The 17,988-nt window shown below is 42.8% G+C and overlaps 4 protein-coding genes across 5 annotated transcripts; 1 reads left to right on the forward strand and 3 right to left on the reverse strand.

Annotated features, from left to right (window-relative positions):
- Nucleotides 1-2,277: 2,277 nt before the first annotated feature.
- LOC109749706 (histone H2B.11) lies at nucleotides 2,278-4,143 on the forward strand. The gene has a single exon (XM_020308653.4). The coding sequence runs from the start codon at nucleotides 3,566-3,568 to the stop codon at nucleotides 4,001-4,003; it is 438 nt and encodes a 145-aa protein (XP_020164242.1). The 5' UTR covers nucleotides 2,278-3,565; the 3' UTR covers nucleotides 4,004-4,143.
- LOC109749705 (probable monofunctional riboflavin biosynthesis protein RIBA 3, chloroplastic) lies at nucleotides 4,134-7,183 on the reverse strand. Of its 2 annotated transcripts, none has more exons than XM_020308651.4 (7): nucleotides 6,896-7,183; nucleotides 6,482-6,785; nucleotides 5,752-5,973; nucleotides 5,310-5,635; nucleotides 4,991-5,120; nucleotides 4,574-4,870; nucleotides 4,134-4,477 (listed from the first exon to the last, which is right to left on the reverse strand). In XM_020308651.4, the coding sequence occupies exons 1-7, from the start codon at nucleotides 6,949-6,951 to the stop codon at nucleotides 4,232-4,234; spliced, it is 1,581 nt and encodes a 526-aa protein (XP_020164240.1). In that variant the 5' UTR covers nucleotides 6,952-7,183; the 3' UTR covers nucleotides 4,134-4,231. The 2 variants fall into 2 exon arrangements, with proteins under 2 accessions (XP_020164240.1, XP_020164241.1); XM_020308652.4 differs by having other exon boundaries at nucleotides 6,482-6,690; nucleotides 6,896-7,148.
- Nucleotides 7,184-7,611: 428 nt separating this feature from the next.
- On the reverse strand, nucleotides 7,612-9,910 carry LOC109749709 (uncharacterized). The gene is made up of 6 exons (XM_020308662.4): nucleotides 9,741-9,910; nucleotides 9,560-9,614; nucleotides 9,386-9,436; nucleotides 8,487-8,578; nucleotides 8,294-8,371; nucleotides 7,612-7,921 (listed from the first exon to the last, which is right to left on the reverse strand). The coding sequence occupies exons 1-6, from the start codon at nucleotides 9,794-9,796 to the stop codon at nucleotides 7,768-7,770; spliced, it is 486 nt and encodes a 161-aa protein (XP_020164251.1). The 5' UTR covers nucleotides 9,797-9,910; the 3' UTR covers nucleotides 7,612-7,767.
- Nucleotides 9,911-11,006: 1,096 nt separating this feature from the next.
- Nucleotides 11,007-13,611, reverse strand: LOC109749710 (uncharacterized). Its single transcript, XM_020308663.4, has 9 exons — nucleotides 13,391-13,611; nucleotides 13,181-13,266; nucleotides 13,023-13,070; nucleotides 12,826-12,914; nucleotides 12,665-12,718; nucleotides 12,013-12,080; nucleotides 11,615-11,664; nucleotides 11,411-11,508; nucleotides 11,007-11,313 (listed from the first exon to the last, which is right to left on the reverse strand). Exons 1-9 carry the CDS (start codon nucleotides 13,447-13,449, stop codon nucleotides 11,209-11,211), a joined length of 657 nt encoding a protein of 218 aa, XP_020164252.1. The 5' UTR covers nucleotides 13,450-13,611; the 3' UTR covers nucleotides 11,007-11,208.
- Nucleotides 13,612-17,988: the final 4,377 nt, after the last annotated feature.

Consider the following 17,988-nt stretch of genomic DNA (forward strand, 5'->3'; position numbering starts at 1 on the left):
CATACCTGAAAAATGTTCAAACAAGCAGACAATATCTTTTAAATTTCTAGCACTAGCCAGATCAGCTTCAAACATAAATATAGGGCGTCCGTATACTGAATCACAGTAAAGCCTTCTTCTATTAATCTAGACGTGACACCTCTAATAAGTTGTTCTCTAACTCTACTCACGAAAATATGTAAAATATCAGTAGCAATATTAAATAAGATGGGGGAAAGCCCCCCCCCCCCCCCCCCCCCCGCATTAATCCTTTACCAGTCCTAACATACTTACTCATCTGACCATTGACCATTACTGCAATGCCACCGCTTTGAACTATCTGCTTAATCCAATTAATATATTTAACAAGGAAACCTTTCATCTCAAGAACACTAAACATAAAATCCTAATTAACTTTGTCATATGCTTTCTCAAAGTCTATCTTAAAAGAACCATGTTATCTTTCTTCTATGATTCGCACGTAAAACTTCATGTAAAACAAAATAAATCTATTCTTAATCAAAGCTACCTGAATAGGATCAATACTATTTGGGGCTAAAGCAACAGTTCTGTTATTAATCACCTTAGTAATACAAATGGGTCTATACATCTTAAGCATATTAGCCCTAGAGCATTTAGGAATTAAAGTAATCACACCATAATTTAATCTAGCCAAATCAATCCTCCCATAAAAAATTTATTGAATAATTGAACAAGATCCTTTCCCAACATATTCAAATAATGATAATAAAATTCTACTGGGAAACCATCCGGACCAGAAGGTTTATTATGATTCATTTGAAATAAAGCAACTCTATTTTTCTTCTAAAGTAAACTCAATCACTAATTTATCTCTATCCACATCATCTAGCACACAGGAAACTGGAACTTCCAAGGAAATAAATCTTCCACTATTTTTCAGTCCCAAACAACTCCTTATAAAAATCAGTAGCATAATTTAACAAGTTAGCATCCCTTATATCACTCTACGTCTCTACTCCCTTCTTTTCGATATACAATATGATTTCTTCTCCTCCTACCATTTTACTTTCGCCATAAGATAAGAAGAAGGAGCATTACGCAATAGAAGATCTCGCTCTCGAGCTCTTTGAATCCACTTAACCTCCTCGTCCCTAACAATCCTATTGAGCCTCTCCTCTAAAAAAAATTCTCAGACTATACTTATGAGCAGAAAAATCTAAAAGTTCACTCTCTCTATCTATCTTGTCAATGTCTTCAGTTAATTACTTGTATGTGTACGGTTTTTTACTTTCTTTCTTCACATGTACGTGTATGCATGTGCGTGCGTGTGTACGCATGTGCGCATGTTATGTGTGTACGTGTGTGTGTGCTTGGGCTTGTGCGTTCATGCGTGTCGTGTGCACACATGCATATCGTTCATGTGCGTGCCTGTGCGCTGCATGCGTGATATTAATAGGAAATTTAATTCATCTTTTTTTAGGGAAGGAAATTTAATTCATCTTTGATGTGTTTGTATGTACATCCGCATGACGTGATGCCATCGGTATGAGATAAAAATAATTAATCTCCAACGTATATATGGAGTACTATGTGACACGTGGAAAAATTAGACTAGAGACAAAAAAATCCACTATATCATATGCTTATTTTTTAATAAAAGTGCAATTTCTATGCAATTTTTTGTCATCAATTAGTTTAAGTTTTTTATTTTATTTATTCTTTTATATAATACTAATGTTTTTAATCCGTTCCTCCTTAGGAAAACTTCGCCTTTTATTTTATTTTAGTTTCTGTTTCAGATTATTTTTTTCACCAGCCCGTCTGTTAAATAGGTGCCCTTTTTTTATCAACTATATGATAACCTATACGCTGTTGCGGGAATGTTTTGCACAATATGTTAATAAAAATTGGTTGTATGAAGCATGCACATTTAGAATAATATGAGCACTAAAATTGAAAATACATATGGTTTTCTTGTGTTTGGTTATTGTATAGTTGTAAAATATTTATTAAATAACATAACTGATTTTTTCATGGATGTTTTCATGTTGACGTGGGCATTTTTTATGCATATTGCATGATAAGGTGACATGTTTGCATGTTGAGAGAAATAAGTTAGTGAGGGCTAACTATTTAGATATAGAAGGTACACCTCATTTATGTTTTTTTTACCTTTTTTTGAAATAACCTTCATGGGGAACAAGGGAGGCGCCCCACCTGAATATGATCTCATTTTGGAAAAATGATGCAGTCTATAAGGAAAAATAAATTGAAAGCCTAAAAATCCTTAGGTGGGGGGCGAGGCAAGTACACAAAAACACAAAAAAAAGGCCAGGTACAAAATTATAACGCAACACAATGATCGGCCTCATAGACATCAGATGGGCCTACGTGGTCGTTCGATGCGGCACATGTGATGTCATAACCACATATAGGGCACCACAAGAAACAAAGAGAAAGTTGTTGAGGCAACACATCACATCAGAGACAACAGAGAGGTAAACTACGAAGCATACCGCACGAGAAGGACAACACCAAAACCACAGACAAGGAAGACCACGGGTAGTCATGTCAAGGAGTCGTGCCATTACCACCCAGTACCATCCGACACTCAGGGGAAGGTTGGTCATATCCCTAGAGTGAAAATGAAGACATGGAAGGTCTGGCTCGGCAAACGTGCACAGAGCAGAAGTACAATTTTACACCAGAAGAGTGATCATTGCCGATGGAAGAGGCGAGAAATAGTGATGATGATGATGTGACATGATCGTAGAGTGCCACCAATGAAATTATCACCACATAGGGGTAGTCTTTGCCCAAGGTAGAGTGTAAACGAAGGGCACTACGGAGCAATGAGAGAAACGCCAATAAGGCCTACCCAATTGTGGTTGTGTGGATATTTTACAGGCTCATGAAAAATATGGATAAATTCATCGTGTGACATGAAGGAGATGAACGCCACCAATGTGAAAGAACGACATGGATGTGACACCGCAACCATTGTCGGGTGAAGCTATCGGTGAATTTCTCTCCATCTTCAAACCCGCCATAGAGGGAGAGAGGCATGGAAATGCCACCAAGGTGAGATGCGCCACCAAGGGAGGCATGGAATTGAATACTTGGGTAGAGCATGCACGAATCCTTCGTATTTACCCGCAACAAAAAAAATTCCCTTTGTATGTGTGCATAAACTAATTTTTTCCCTCAAAAACTATATATTTTTTCTTTTCTGTTGGTGGGTAATTTGTAGACTTTTGACGGTGGATTAAGCAAACCCGAGAACGGGCAAAAATCCATCGCCGCCTCCATTCGGCGCCCAAAATTCGCGCTCACCGCCTAAACCGCCCAGAGATCCGCGCTCGACCTCCCACCAGCCAATAACTCTTCCCCACGCGTCACAATCCTCACCGTCAACCACATCGAACGCCTGAGATCCTTCCACCTCACCGATCCGCGTGCTCACCCCCTCCACCAATCACATCCCCCCGCGCCCCTCTATAAATCCAATTCCCATCTCATCCCACCGCAAGCCACCACCAGCGCCCTCTCCGATCATCATCATCCTCCTCCCCGCCGCAGCCAGCCACCTCTCGATCCGTCCGTGATGGCGCCCAAGGCGGAGAAGAAGCCCGCGGAGAAGAAGCCGGCGGAGGAGAAGGCGCCCAAGGGGGAGAAGAAGCCCAAGGCGGAGAAGCGGCTGCCGGCGGCCAAGGAGGGCGGCGGCGGCGGCTCGGACAAGAAGGCCAAGAAGAAGGCCAAGAAGAGCGTGGAGACGTACAAGATCTACATCTTCAAGGTGCTGAAGCAGGTGCACCCGGACATCGGCATCTCCTCCAAGGCCATGTCCATCATGAACTCCTTCATCAACGACATCTTCGAGAAGCTCGCGCAGGAGGCCGCCAAGCTCGCCAGGTACAACAAGAAGCCCACCATCACCTCCCGCGAGATCCAGACCTCCGTCCGCCTCGTCCTCCCCGGCGAGCTCGCCAAGCACGCCGTCTCCGAGGGCACCAAGGCCGTCACCAAGTTCACCTCCTCCTAGACGCTCCTCCCCCGCCCTTCTCTCGTCTCGTCGCGTTTGATGATCGTCTCGGCCCCGGGGATCGAGGCTCGTAGTTTGTAATTGTTTTCGTTTGTTACAATGAACAATGGATGAATGGAATCGCTACGGATTGGTTGCAATATTTCGTCTCAATTTTCGTTCGATCGTTGTATCAGAAAGAAATGAAGTTAAAGAAAATGATATGCGGATCGTGTGGTGGGTGTATAATTAGTTCGTGGCGTTGTCTTCCGTAGGATTGAGGAATTCCTTGAGGAGGCCGCCGGGAAGGTCGGAGCCGTAGAGGTGCCCCATCTTGGTCCTCTTGGTCTCGAGGTATTTCTGGTTCTCCTTGGTGATCGGCGAGATCACCGGGACCCGGCCCACCACGGCGAGCCCGTACCCCTTGAGCCCAACGAACTTGGCCGGGTTGTTCGTCATCAGCCGCATCGTGCGCACGCCAATGTCCCTCAGAATCTGAAATAGACAGCAAGATAACCACCATCAATCATCAAGACATCAATCCTTCCCAAGAATGTTAAATCCGCCATGAATTAGTATTAAAGTACGTACCTGGGCTCCGATGCCGTACTCGCGGGAGTCGATGGCGAGGCCGAGCTCGACGTTGGCCTCCACCGTGTCGCTGCCTTGGTCCTGCAGGTTGTACGCGCGGAGCTTCTGGCCGAGCCCGATGCCCCGGCCTTCGTGGCCGCGCAGGTACACGAGGACGCCGCGACCGGCCTTCTCGATCAGCTGCATCGCGAGGTCCAGCTGCTCGCCGCAGTCGCAGCGGGCGGAGCCGAGGATGTCGCCGGTCAGGCACTCTGAATGCACCCTCACCAGCACGTCTTCTCCATCACCGATATCGCCCTGCACATTTGCCTCAAACTGTAAAGATCGCCGGAGATTGAATCGCACAAGCAAGCGAGTGGCTCACTGGTTTCTGCTCCGATCGTTCTGTCAGAGAAACACAACAAGAATTCCATTTACCTTGGTAACGGCGATGTGCTCAGTTCCATCCAGCTTGGATTGGTAGCAGTAAGCGCGGAAGAGGCCCCATTTAGTAGGCAAACGAGATACAGCGATCAGTTCCACCAGTTTCTCCCTTTTCCTCCTGTACCTGAATTTACAACAACATGCTGAAATGAGATCGTATAAAAAGGTTATCTGCAACATGTAATTATCCTAACCTAGCCATTTCTCATTTCTTTTATCTGTTTGATCTTGGAGAGTGATTCAAGCAGTACAATTCAAATCTGAATAAAACAGGCAATAAGTTCACAAAGGCTTCACCTTAAGGCATACTAACCGGATGAGATCAGCGATCGAAACAATCGGGATATCATGCTCCAAAGCCATCTGTTTCAGCGCTGGTGTTGATGCCATCGAACCGTCCTTCGGGTCGATGATGCTTGACAGGACGGATACGGGGCGCAAGCCGGCCAACGCAACAAGATCCACCGATGCCTCGGTGTGCCCAGCTCTTTTAAGCACCCCACCGTTCCGGTACTTGAGGGGGAATATGTGGCCTGGCCGTCTGAGATCACTGGGCTTGGAGTCAGGGGAGGCTAGAGCAAGGATGGTCTTTGCCCTGTCTGCAGCTGATACACCAGTGGATATGCCCACTCTCGCATCCTAAATAGATAGGAGAAACAAAGATTTAAGTTATTATGACAACTAAGAACTACAAACCTGATCAATCAGTATCGTATAGTCCCTGCAACAAAGGCCATTGCCATAAGATCTTTTACCACTGTCACTGTGGAAGCAGTAGCTGAAATGTCGCCGATTTCTGTGACCGGAGACATCATAGGAAGCATCAACCTTTCTAGGTCCTCTTCCTTCATGCCCACTGAGATGATGCCGGAACCATTTCTGATCATGAATGCAATTGATTCTGGGCTGGCTTGATCGGCTGCCATGATAAGATCCCCTTCATTGTCACCCTTCTCGTCATCTACAGCAATAACAAACTGGAGAAGAATGAATAGTTAACTTTGTAGCTGAAGTCAACTACATTTGAAAAAAGTGATAACTCATTTGAAGGCCCTGAATTTTGAAGCAAGCAAATACACTTGCTACATGAAAATGCAGTATATCGAATATCACGATATTGACATTGTTCATCATATAATTTTGATTACAGCAATCACCTTGCTCACTGGCAATGTGAAAAAAGGCAGTCATTCAGACAGCCTTGATAGTCCAAGCATAGCCTTAGAGTCTGCTTTACATGAAGGTACTCAATTACTTGTGGTACACGTTTACAACTACGGTTTCTTGGGAGAATAGGCAAGTGTGATTCATTCATCTTGTCATCGACAAGATGAAATGAATAATGGAGGCTGGAAGGTAGTACAGTTCGGCATATCTTTAAGCACCGCAAAAAGAAGATGGGCATGATCAAGCAGGGCCTATGTACAAGAGTTACATGAATAAAACTATTTGTGTTCAGAAAATCAGGACTTTCTTTTTCCCTACCTTTCCCTCCCGCAGCGAATTTATAGCATCCTCGATCGAGGAGAAACCCTCCGTCGGTTTATCCGGGTCACCCTCGGCATCGCTACTAAAGAAATCTCCTGTTTCTTGAGTGATTTCAGCACCAACAGTTGTGAAGGAAGCACTGGACCCGTTCAGTTCTTGCGAAATGGGCCCATTCTTGTTCTCGTCCAAAGGATCATTTCGACGCCCTGCATCACCAATTGCATAGCACCTTAATCTTAAGCATCCCTTTCTGATAACTGCAAATCCTATACTGTTGAGACTAACAGAGCATTGCTGAAGCCTGCAGGAATCCAAAGTCAGCACAGATGGCAATCACAGAGAAAATTCACGAAATTCTTCGTTCCCGGCAAGATCTTCAGCGACAGAGGAAAAGGAAAGTAAGAATTTTACCTTGCGTTAACAGTGGCATGGGACGACAAGTGTGAGCTCAGAAGAACGCAGTCCATCTGGCGATCCCCGATAACCGATCTTCGGAAATCAGCTCCCAAATATGTTTATATACCTCTATCGCTTGTACTGCTGCGATGACTCTCAGCCTATCGCTTGGACTTATCTGGTCATGTGGATAACAGAAGAAAAACCCACGCAAGGTGTAGCCAAACTGGCCACATGTTTCTGAGCTGCAAGATAGAAGCAGCCACACGGTTCAGGTGATGCCAAGATAGCACATCTTTTTTCCCTTCATTCTTTCCTTGTGGGTCTAGTTAAGGGTCAAATGTACTAGTAGATGTTGCACCTGAAAATGACAGGCAAACTGTCCCCCCTAGCCTGAATTTTTGGATGTTTTCTACCGAATACGTATAAACGTCTCAGGTCAATGTACTTATTTTTTTCACATGAAGCATCGTCGCGGCCTCGTGGGTCACATTAACGGAACAGAGGTTAAAACTTCTTATTACGAATTCAGCACAACAGAGCAAAGTGCCAACATGGCCACATTGCATCTTCGTATCGCGGGATTATGGAAAGTTTCAGGATACCCAAGGTCGGCAAAAAAGCTTCGTCGGGCACTGCCAACATGGCCACATCGAAGCTATGATATCAACATGACAAACTCCACCCTGTCAATGATCGATAAGTATGAACTCTTAACACATCAGTAACAATTTCTAGTCACAGTGATCCTTGACAAATAATATAGATATCATGTGGAAACATAAGTTTTTAGTCTCTTACAGAATGGATCTCCTAATTAATTAGCGTGTCTAAAGATAAAAAAATCTCACAAACACAAAATAAAGATACACTGGTGCGTTTGATTCTCATAGCCCTTCTGTTTTGGAGTTCTGGCTGACTTTAGGCCCTGCCCACTGTTGGCTGGCATGGGACTTGGTCCATGGATCAAGAGGGGCACGCTGGGGTGGCGGTGGAGTCGCAGGTTTGGCCTCACGAAGTTCATTCTCCCGGTCGACAAACCTGTGTATGACATTGGCAACAGATGTTGAATTCAGTCTCACCACGGCATATAGTTTGTTTCTCTGCTGCAATGTGGCCATGTTCTTTATTAAACTCGGTTCATTTACCAGAGTGAGAGAGATGGGAAAACAATTTTTTTTTTCATGTCATAGCATCACCATTTCTTTGAAAAATATTTTTTTATAGGCAATTTCAGACCTCAATCTAATTTTATTATACAATACGAATACAAAAGAGAACTAACTGGCACCATGTAGTGGAAGCACACTACTTGAATGTGAAGACTAAAATATACTCAACACAAACAGTGCAAGTATTGTTTTTAAATTAAACTATGATTTTGTGCAGTAAGGTATATGAGTACAAACATACTCGATGTAAGCCATTGGTGCAGCATCGCCAATTCGTATCCTGGTTCGCAATAGTCTTGTATACCCACCAGCTCGATCCCTAGATATAAGTAGAAAATAACAAAGATGCATAAGATATAGCTTGAGAGGTTCTTTTGAGCATGCTAACCAGACCAAAATAAAACCAACCGATACATAACATGGGTAAAACTTACTTGTAGCGGTACGCAAGCTCTGTGAATAACTTGTGAACGACGTCATCACCCCGAACAAATGCCGAGGCACGTCTTGCTGCATCTAGTGTACCCTATACAATGATAGAACGTTCATCAATATAGCAGCAATTTCAGCAATGGAAGTTTCATGAGAAAGAGCTACAGAAATCATGCACTATATCTGGGCTTGAGCATTTAAGTCAAGGGAGTAGAGACACTCCTGGAATGTGGAATGATATAATTTTCAAGTACACATAAAAAAATTCTGTATCTGAAACCTATTTCGCATTGACTTCATCGTTAAAGGGTGACATTCAGATTTGTGCGAATTCATTTCGGATGATCACCGCTTTAACATCATTGACAAACAGGGTATCCTTGAATTACATATTAACTTCTTCATGAAAGCAGATTCCATGAAGTTTCACTCGTACTTGCTTAAACAAAAGAAGGCTAACACTTAATATCCACTCAGGTAGTCAAAACCTCAACAATCTAACAAGTTTCCATGAGAAGCTACAACAGGAAACAAGAAACTCATATAAGACAACCACATCACATTATTAGGTGAAGGGTTTCTATGCATAAGCCAATATGTCCAGATCATGACATTTTCATCCGCAATTCGGCATAGCGAGTATGAGCATCAACCATGAATGGAGTCCTACACAGCTAGTAGCGCAAGATATGACGAACCCTGCCGAGGACAACCTATCCATCTAATCAAGATGGCTGGTTTCATTACACCACTCAAGTAAACTAAACACAAATACGCGCCACTAAACAATCCAGTATACTGTTAAATTCAGTAGTGCGGGCACTAGGAGAGTAGGGCAGGCCGCAGGTGGCGATTAGTGACTACTGAATAGTGAATGCTGGTAAACGGCTAATGGACGTACATCTTTCCCGAGCTGCACCATCTGATCCGCCTTCCGCCGCACCTCCTTCGCCTGAAATGGCAAGAAGCAACGCATAAAAAGTAAGGACCGAAATTCCCTGGCGCAGAAACCCTGCACTCCTCCCACCGCAAGGTGTTCGACGAAATGCCGGAGTTACATGAGGCAGGAAGCTACCTTGGCGACGGTGGTCTCTATCCGCTCGTGCTTTACCAGCTGCGACACCATCGTCCTGCCGAGCGACGTGGGAAGGGGCGGGGAGAGGGTTAGCCATGGCCCGTGGGGTCAGGGAGAGAGCGAGGGTGAAACGGAAACCAACGGGAGATGGGTGGAGCGACAGGGTCAGAGAGATGGATACCTGAGCATGGAGACGCGGTGGGCGGCGTGGCGGCCGAGCTTGCGGAAGTTCCCCATGGCGGCGGCGGCGGCAGGAGCGGAGAGTGGCCGGCGGTCAGCGATCAGACGGGTCTGCCTGCCAGGCTCCGTTTGTTTGGTTCTGACTGTGTGCTTCAGTTATGGGCCTTCAGGGCCCAAAATTAGGACGTTGTTTAGGCCACAATTTCTAACAAGGCCTGTGCTACTGTACATCCGTTTTTCTAAAAAAAAGGTTTTCTCTAAAAAAACAAAAAAATGTGTAAGACTATTTGCCCTCACTCCACATCCACTGACCATCACACTGATTTGCAACTTTGGAAACCAAATCACTTCAAAAATAGTTGGCAGTTGAATTGAACAAGCAGCTTAGGATTATCACACTGATTTGCATCTCTGGAAATGAAAATTAACAGGGGTATTTAAGTAGTACTAGTATGCTTCTAGCAACCAAAGTGGAAGAGCAAGAAAAGTTGTTTGATACTGTTTTTAGCTGCACAAATAGTACAGTACTTTTTTTCATACGTTAAACAATCTGTCATATTTTTCTCAAATGTCATAACCATGAGTTGCGCAACATCTTCACTCAAATTCAGTAAATCTGATAGAGATCACCAGTCTGCTTAAATCTGGAAATGGTTTTTGATTAACCGGTTAAATTGGTTTGGTTTTCTGTTATGGGTTTAATTGGTTCGAGTTGATATGGGCCAAGCCAGCTAACAGTTGGGTCTGGTTTGGTTTTATGGTGGAAAGAGATAGTTATGGTTGGGTCTGGGCCTAAACACGCTTTCGGACTAGATTATGGACGCCACTTATGGCTTATAAACCCACCAGACATTCATTGTATTCCTATGAACTTTTATGATCAATAAAGTGTGTTTAGTCTAAAAAAAATAACTATGGTCCAAAACCGGTTCTGTAGATTGGTTGTGTGAAAAGAGTGAAGTCGATTTTAAAAGCCTGGGACAGTCAGTTTCGTCTCGGCCGCTCGTCGACGGCACTAGCGCGCTGCTGCTTCTTGGAACTCGCACTTGGGTGAGTTGTCAGGTGCAACCATGTGCGGTGGGTAACTGATCTCAAACCATAAGCTAAAACCATGGTTCCTGTCAAAAGTTTAGTTCGGTTTGGGTGGAGATCGTAAGTAGTTTAGTTTGGGTTGGGTGCTAATCCATAATTAGGTGGGTCAGTTTGGTTTTGGTTGCTTAAATCAGCCACGTGGGTTCAGTTTAGATACAGTTCAGTTCTTCAACCATTGCCAGGTTTAAGTCTGCTAGTAGTATAATAAATTGCTGTTCCAAAGGTAATCAACACCCAGTAAACTGCTAGTAGTATAGTAAGTTTGCTGTTCATCTCAGCCAAGCCTCCACAACTGCATCAGCTGCAAGATCCCCCGGCAACCTGCTCGCCTACCGAATTTCAGCGAAATAATGGCAGCTGAGCTGAACCTATTTCTTTCACGCCCGTTTCTTCCTGCCCCCCTTTCCCAGCTTGGACTTGCGCTGCTTGAACACATGCAAGTACAGCTTCAGCCACAGAAGCGGATAGCACAGTAGCACACCCTGTCACCGCATGTTTGCCAGTAAGTGATCAAGTGAACATTATGATAAAACAGAAGCAGCAGGGATGCAGGGTGTATCTGATTCGTCATCGACGTACCACAAGAAATGAATGGTAGCTCATGGAGAACTTTGCGAAGAATCCTGAGTAGAGGCCCCTCTCCTTCACAAATGGAAGAGCTTGGTACATAGTCCACACTGCGTGCAGATATAGCATGGAGAGTAGAGCACAACAGTGGATTATTAGATTAAGGAAGATTGTTTTTATACGCACAATGTGGTGCGAAAAAGTTTCGGAGCTTACTTTCTCCTGGTCCTACCCCGATTGGATACAGCGGGATAAAGGCAGTGTACCTACAGGTAGGAAGTTGTTTGAGATAAAGCTGTATGATCTGAGAACTGAGGTGCAATGGTCTGAAAAGCCACAGGGGAGCAGAAAAAATTGTGAACCGGAAATAATTCACATAGGATATGACTATTTTACAGTAGGCCATCCGCCCATCCATTTTATACTCATAAATAAAAGAGATTCTATGTACTAGCTCTTTCAGAAAATAATAGAGGTCTTATGCTAATCAGTTGAGTTTATGCTGTGAGTATACTATAATGTGTTCGCGCCGAGCAATGACTCATAAGATAGGGCAGCATTTATAATCAAAACAAAATATAAATGTGAGGATTGATACTGCTAGGGGATGGAACCTGAGGTAAGTCATCCATGCCGGACAAACTTTTAACGTAGTCAGAGCATAGTGAGAGTATCGAATGACCTGCACAATGACAACAATGTATTTAGCGTGGTTCAAAAAACTTCAACTAAAAGGTGGACCTTATGAACTACTCTTAGGGCCATTTTGTGAAGATTCTGAATAAGGGCCATTTTTCTACCGCTAATTATTCCTAAAGATACCACCTACTACTATGTTTGCTCGTCCGTGTCTCCTCAAAAAGTAATCACTGGTCTATTTTCTCTTAACAACTGAACACAATCAGGTTAATACATACAAAAAAACTTTATTAACAGAACGACCCTTCACAGTGACACCATTGATACTAACATTACTGTAGCCATATGAAATTAATTCTACAAACATGGTACAAATTCGAATTAGCCTAGCAACAGATATATGGGTTCAGAGAAGAATCAAAGTTGTACAGTATATTAAAACATGCTTTCAGAGCAGTAACTCATTATATCAGGGCAATGCATCTTAACATAGCCATCAAGTGGATCACAAACATAAGAGAGTAACAAATCTATGTCGTTCTCCATTGTTGTGGTTACTGGTGTCTTCGTGAGGATAAGAAAACTTATAAAAAGGTGAGAAAGCAAGAGGTGATTTTGCGGCCACACCTCAGATATGCTCCAAGCCATAAACGTTATGAACACAGATGGACTGCCCTGAACCTGCATTTGCAACAGCAGAGTGAACTTATCAGCCAAACTCTACAGAGCTAAAATATAGGAAGAGCCGAGAAACTTGTTAAGGCAGTTGGTTCCTGCGTTCATCCCACCTCAGGGATTTGCCGGAGAAGGGCGAGAATGAAGTGAGTCCTCCCTCCCCATTGCAAGAAAGCAAGAAACGGCGAGGTGGGTACCAATCCTGAACAACCAAAACGGCCAACGATGCAGAGTCAATTCACATCGCCAACAAGGGGGAAAATCCAGCAGAAGGCGAAATTAAGTCTAGCTAGTAGTTCATCCACCCCACCGACGGCGGCATGGACCGTTTCAAGAACCGCGCAGGTTTGCAGAAAGCCTACAGAGACAGCAAGAAAATGTGGAGAAGAAGTTATCAGTCCACACCACACGAAATTCAGAATTCAGATGAGAATATAAATTAAGGGGAGGCCGGAGGGCAGCACGCACATATGAGGTCGCCGGCGGCGGCGTACGCGGGGCGGACGGAGACCGGAGGGGCGAGGCAGGGCAGGAGGCGGAGCAGGGCGAGGGACCTGAAGTTCGACGAGGAAGGGGATCGGGAGACGAATTACTAGTTAGTACGGGCGGGAAGGAATCAAGTGATTAGGGAATTCAACTGTTGCTGCTGCTGCTGCTGCTGGGAGGTGGTTTGGTTACCATCCGATGGCCTGGACGGAGTTGTAGGCGAGGAGGTAGAGCCGCGACGGGCGAGCCATGGCCGCTGCCTCGCTTCGTTCTCGCCGCTGGCCGGCGAACCTCCCGAGGCGGGGAGACGCTTCGTGTTGGAACAGTGAGGGTTTGTCCTCAGGATACCGGAAGTGGCTGCTGATGAGTATTCACGGAGGACATCTGTGGCTGAGGTTCTGTGCCGTCGTCGCTCCTCGTCTGTACTGAAGAAGGGCGACGATTCCTTTCAGCATAATTCGATCAAAAAAATGGGTTGAAATTTGAAATTATAATTTGAGGGTATTTTTAAATCTGTTCGGTCAAATTGTGCGAAACTTTTCCAGAATAATAAATATATTAGTGTTGATTTCTCAGAAGTTTTGCAAAAAAATTGGACACTCATTTTTTTTGACAGGATTTGATAAAAACATGGGCTGAAATTGTAATTTCAGGGTATTGTAAGATCTGTACGGCCATATTGTGTGAAAAATTTCCAGCATGATCACTATATTAGCGTTCATGTTACCATTTGACCAGGAATTGGTTAAGGGGCCGTTTCAATTGGAGCCAGCAACTACCTTACCATTTTTTTCGGCATTGACTGCGGGCATCGGTGTGTATTTGAATGGTGGCCTGATTTTTGGATTTGCACCAAGATTTTGGTCAACCGTTTAGGTTTTTACATCAACTGTCAGGTGAAGTGGCGACCGCGATCCTCCGCCAAATAATTGGCACCCCACAATTTGGTAGGGCGACTATACGCACAATACAAACACATATATCAAAAAATGATTTTTTTTCTTTTGTTTTTGGATTGGATTTTTTGTAGCTTACAAATCACCATTTTTTTTACAAAAAACTACAAATCTATAGAGGACATGTATAAGTTTTCATAATTTTTTGAACTTCATTTTTTTAAATGCAGGGCTCGATGGAGCCAGGGAGGGTCGATATCTTAGAGGATCTCCAGGCCCTCAACCAAAAAAACTTCACTCCCTAATTTTTTTATCAAATCACCTAAAAGATAAAAAATCTCCTTTTTTTTCATTTATGCACTCGATTTTTTATGTACTCAAATTGATCATTAAACTTTGCATTGTCTAGATGAAGATGTTGTGAGAAATGTATTTTGATGATTCTTATCGGAGGAAGAAAAAGATAACAATTTCGAGATGGTGGTGGTTGCAATCATTCGAGTGGAAGATGGGAGGAGACCGAGACTTGATTCGCAGTTCAGCCAAAGTCGCATTCATTGAGATAGTGCAGAGGGTCATGCCGATCTTTCCAAGGATTACTTTTGCGCCGAATCCAATGTATCCAAATAAGATTTTAGCAGCGATTCAAAATGCACAGGGATTTCTTCAAAACCATTGCACAAGCTATTGAGAAGCATGACCCTTGATTCACACCAAGAAGGAATGCAACGGGAAAAAGAATCATTGCAAGTCCATTGGTTAAGTGTACCACGAAAGTTTGAGTGCTTGCATATGGAGTTGCGGTTGACTACATCAATGAGTACATCCGAATTGGGTAAGATACAATCTTCAAGTGTGAATAGATTTACTCAAGTGATCGAGATCTTCAAATTGGACTACTTGAGGGAACCCACTGATGAAGATACAACGAGGCTCATGGCACAAAGTGAAGAGAGGACGCTTGGATCCATTGGACATGGAAAATATGTCATGTGGCATGGCAAGTTCTATTCAGAAGGCCATTTCTCAAGGAAGTTGCATCAGAGAATCTATGGATTTGGCATTCCCATTTCAGATTGTCACACAATGACCTCAATGTTCTGCAAAGATCTCTATTCTTAAGGCTAGCTGCCAACTAAGCTGCACCTTGCAAACATGTTGTCAATAGCCACAACATGGGATACACCTGCCAATGGCTTCTATTCCCCCTGTGCCAAATTGGTGAAGACAACTCAATGTTTGGACGACAACAAGAAATCTTACTTCACAAAGTGCCAAGAATCCACAAGAAAGGTTGTTGAGAGAGCTTTTGGTGTGCTGCAAAAATGCTTTGCAATTGTTTGTGGGTGCGGCATTTCAGCTCTCGGGTGCACCTGCACTCGTGGGTGAACATTAAAATGAAAATAATAGCAAAATAATTCAAAAGATTGATAGAAGATGTTTAAGTGCGTGATGTTCGTGCCAAATTTCATCGTGTCTGGACATCCGAGTAGCTCTCAACAAACAAGATGAAATTTTGCCCGAACATCACACACTCGAACATCTTCCGTGCAAAAAAAAGTCCAGATTTTTTTGATTTTTTTTCTACCTTTTTTTTAATTTACTGTTCACCTTGTGCAGATGAGCCCGGGCTCATAATTGAATATTCATTGTTTGTGGCCTGTTGAGTGTTGAAACCCTAAGATACTATGGCATATCATGACAACATGTATATCTTACACAACATGATCATCAAGGATGATAGAGAAGAGTGGGAGAACTATCAATACATCTATGGTGAGCTCACGAACATCAACAAAAAAACAAGATTCAGAGATTCCTCGCAGCCCATTGAAGGATCGAGGACCAAGAAGCTCGTCACCGTCACCATTCCAAGATGATCTTTTTGACCACTTGTGGGCAGTTCACGACAAATGATTTTTATTACTTCTATCATGTTTAATTGGATTATTACCTCATTTGAACCGTATTGTGTGCTTGGATTTGAATTTTTAATTGTAAAAAACATTGAGCTTTAAATGTTGTTGAAATATGTGCATTAGATTTATGAAGTTTGAATTAATATGTTGTTCAAATCTAAGTTGGAATGGAGTTCATATGCAAAAAGATGGAAGAAGTAGCAAAGACAAATTTATAGGGTCTTTAGTTTGAGGAGAAGTGCTAGGTGCTACATGTTATAGGGGTCGTTTGGGGAGTTAAGTTTTTGAGGAAGGGCTAAAAATGCTCTTAGGTCGGTTCAATGGTATGATAGTTTGGTTGTAAACAAACAAAATGGAGTCAATTTCAGGCAATCACCCTACATTCAAGAAAAGGAAATTTCGTTTCAGGCAACCACAACCTTTGAGATCTTCCCGCAAAAGAAAAAAAACCTTTGAGATCATTGTTCTACAAAAATGACTCTTTAGATAGTTGACATCTGAGGAGATCCCATACCGACTCTTCTCAGTTCAGAAATTCGGTTAGTAAGGTTGGCCATGCTTTAGTTTTTTTACTAAGAACTATAAAACACGGACTCTTATTAAAAAATAAAACAAAATAAGACACCGACTCATATACCCCTACAACATGCTTTGTTTGTTGAAACATAATGTGCATGCCAGTTTTTTCCCAACATAGTTGCACTTAAGTTGAAACCAGAACAACTGAAAAGGTGAATAAACGAACAGTTTTATATCGTATTAATGGATGCTACCGAGTCTCCACACCATCAGTACTGTCCAAGAGGAACTCCATAATACAACAAACAAATATATTTCTGGAAATTCTTAATGTTTGATTTCAATAAGAGTTTTGCTTCCACTTAATTTTCTCTAGAGTCCTTCCTCCTACATAGCCAACGGCTGGGTCTTGATTTAAATCACGTTAATTTCCATCAGTGCCATTCCTTGGTCGCATCCGACCACAATCCTACACAAAACAGTATATTTATCATTACAAATTCCATGTCGGTGAAAATAAATAAGAATGGCACTGCAGAATTTTCTCAAACAAATTATTGGCGGACATGCTTATGAAAGGCTATAACATCCGTGGTGAAATGGAACGTAATGTGTGAAGTAAGTCTCACTCACTGGATAATACTCCCTCTGTTCATTAATATAAGTCGTTTTTAGACTGTCCATAAGAGGGTGCTTGGATCCAAGGGACTTATTTTAGTCTGACTAAAAATAGTCTCTTTAAGAGGCTAAAGTTCCAAGCACCCCTGACTAAAGAGGGGCTAAAACTAGTCTTGAGACTAAAAATTTTTAGTCAGGGGTACCCCTACTAAAATGTGGATTAGTCATCTCTCTCCTCATTTAACTCCTCTCCTTTAACACAGGCGAGTTCTGGATTGGAGGGTTTGGAGGATAATAAATGCTCATTAACTTGATTTTAGTCTCTTTAGTATTTAGATCCAAGCATGAATGAGGCTAGCAAGTTTTAGTCCCACTACTTTTAGTCATGAGACTAAAACGTATCCAAGCACCCTCTAAGTCTAAAAAAATGTCTTATATTAATGAACAGAGGTAATATTTGTTAAGTTGAAAGTCCAGAAAGATAGTCAACCGCGAGCACCAAAGTTAATTTGGGAAAGAAATGTACATCTAACCATAATTAAATGTAAATAATAGAATAATAGAATAGCATTCACATCCACACATTATATTTTAGAACTTCTAGTATATTTGTGTTTGTACGAAATCACTAACTCACGCAGACTCACAGTTTGGTAACCAATGTTCTACTAACTGAAATAAAAGATGACACAGAAATTTTCTTACCTTGTTAACCCTTTTAGGTATCCAAGAGCATTGACAACACCGAGATTTAATCCAATGATGTTCTCGAGCCTGCAATATCAGAAGGCCGGCCACCGTCAACTTCAAAAAAAAGTGCTAAAAACAATAACTTCAA

This window comes from Aegilops tauschii, chromosome 1 (assembly GCF_002575655.3).
Source record: "Aegilops tauschii subsp. strangulata cultivar AL8/78 chromosome 1, Aet v6.0, whole genome shotgun sequence".
Classification (NCBI taxonomy): Eukaryota; Viridiplantae; Streptophyta; class Magnoliopsida; order Poales; family Poaceae; genus Aegilops; species Aegilops tauschii.

Coding starts and splice junctions, on each gene's coding strand:
- LOC109749706 (XM_020308653.4), top strand. CDS start 3,566: ATGGCGCCCAAGGCGGAGAAGAAGCCCGCGGAGAAGAAGCCGGCGGAG.
- LOC109749705 (XM_020308651.4), bottom strand. CDS start 6,951: ATGGACTGCGTTCTTCTGAGCTCACACTTGTCGTCCCATGCCACTGTT. Junction 5,974..6,481: donor ATTCGCTGCGGGAGGGAAAG/GTAGGGAAAAAG, acceptor ATTCTTCTCCAG/TTTGTTATTGCTGTAGATGA. Junction 4,871..4,990: donor AGCACATCGCCGTTACCAAG/GTAAATGGAATT, acceptor GCAAATGTGCAG/GGCGATATCGGTGATGGAGA.
- LOC109749709 (XM_020308662.4), bottom strand. CDS start 9,796: ATGGGGAACTTCCGCAAGCTCGGCCGCCACGCCGCCCACCGCGTCTCC. Junction 8,372..8,486: donor GAGCTTGCGTACCGCTACAA/GTAAGTTTTACC, acceptor ACTTATATCTAG/GGATCGAGCTGGTGGGTATA. Junction 7,922..8,293: donor GCACCAATGGCTTACATCGA/GTATGTTTGTAC, acceptor TGTCATACACAG/GTTTGTCGACCGGGAGAATG.
- LOC109749710 (XM_020308663.4), bottom strand. CDS start 13,449: ATGGCTCGCCCGTCGCGGCTCTACCTCCTCGCCTACAACTCCGTCCAG. Junction 13,071..13,180: donor CGCCGCCGGCGACCTCATAT/GTGCGTGCTGCC, acceptor CTGTCTCTGTAG/GCTTTCTGCAAACCTGCGCG. Junction 11,665..12,012: donor GCATGGATGACTTACCTCAG/GTTCCATCCCCT, acceptor TCCTACCTGTAG/GTACACTGCCTTTATCCCGC.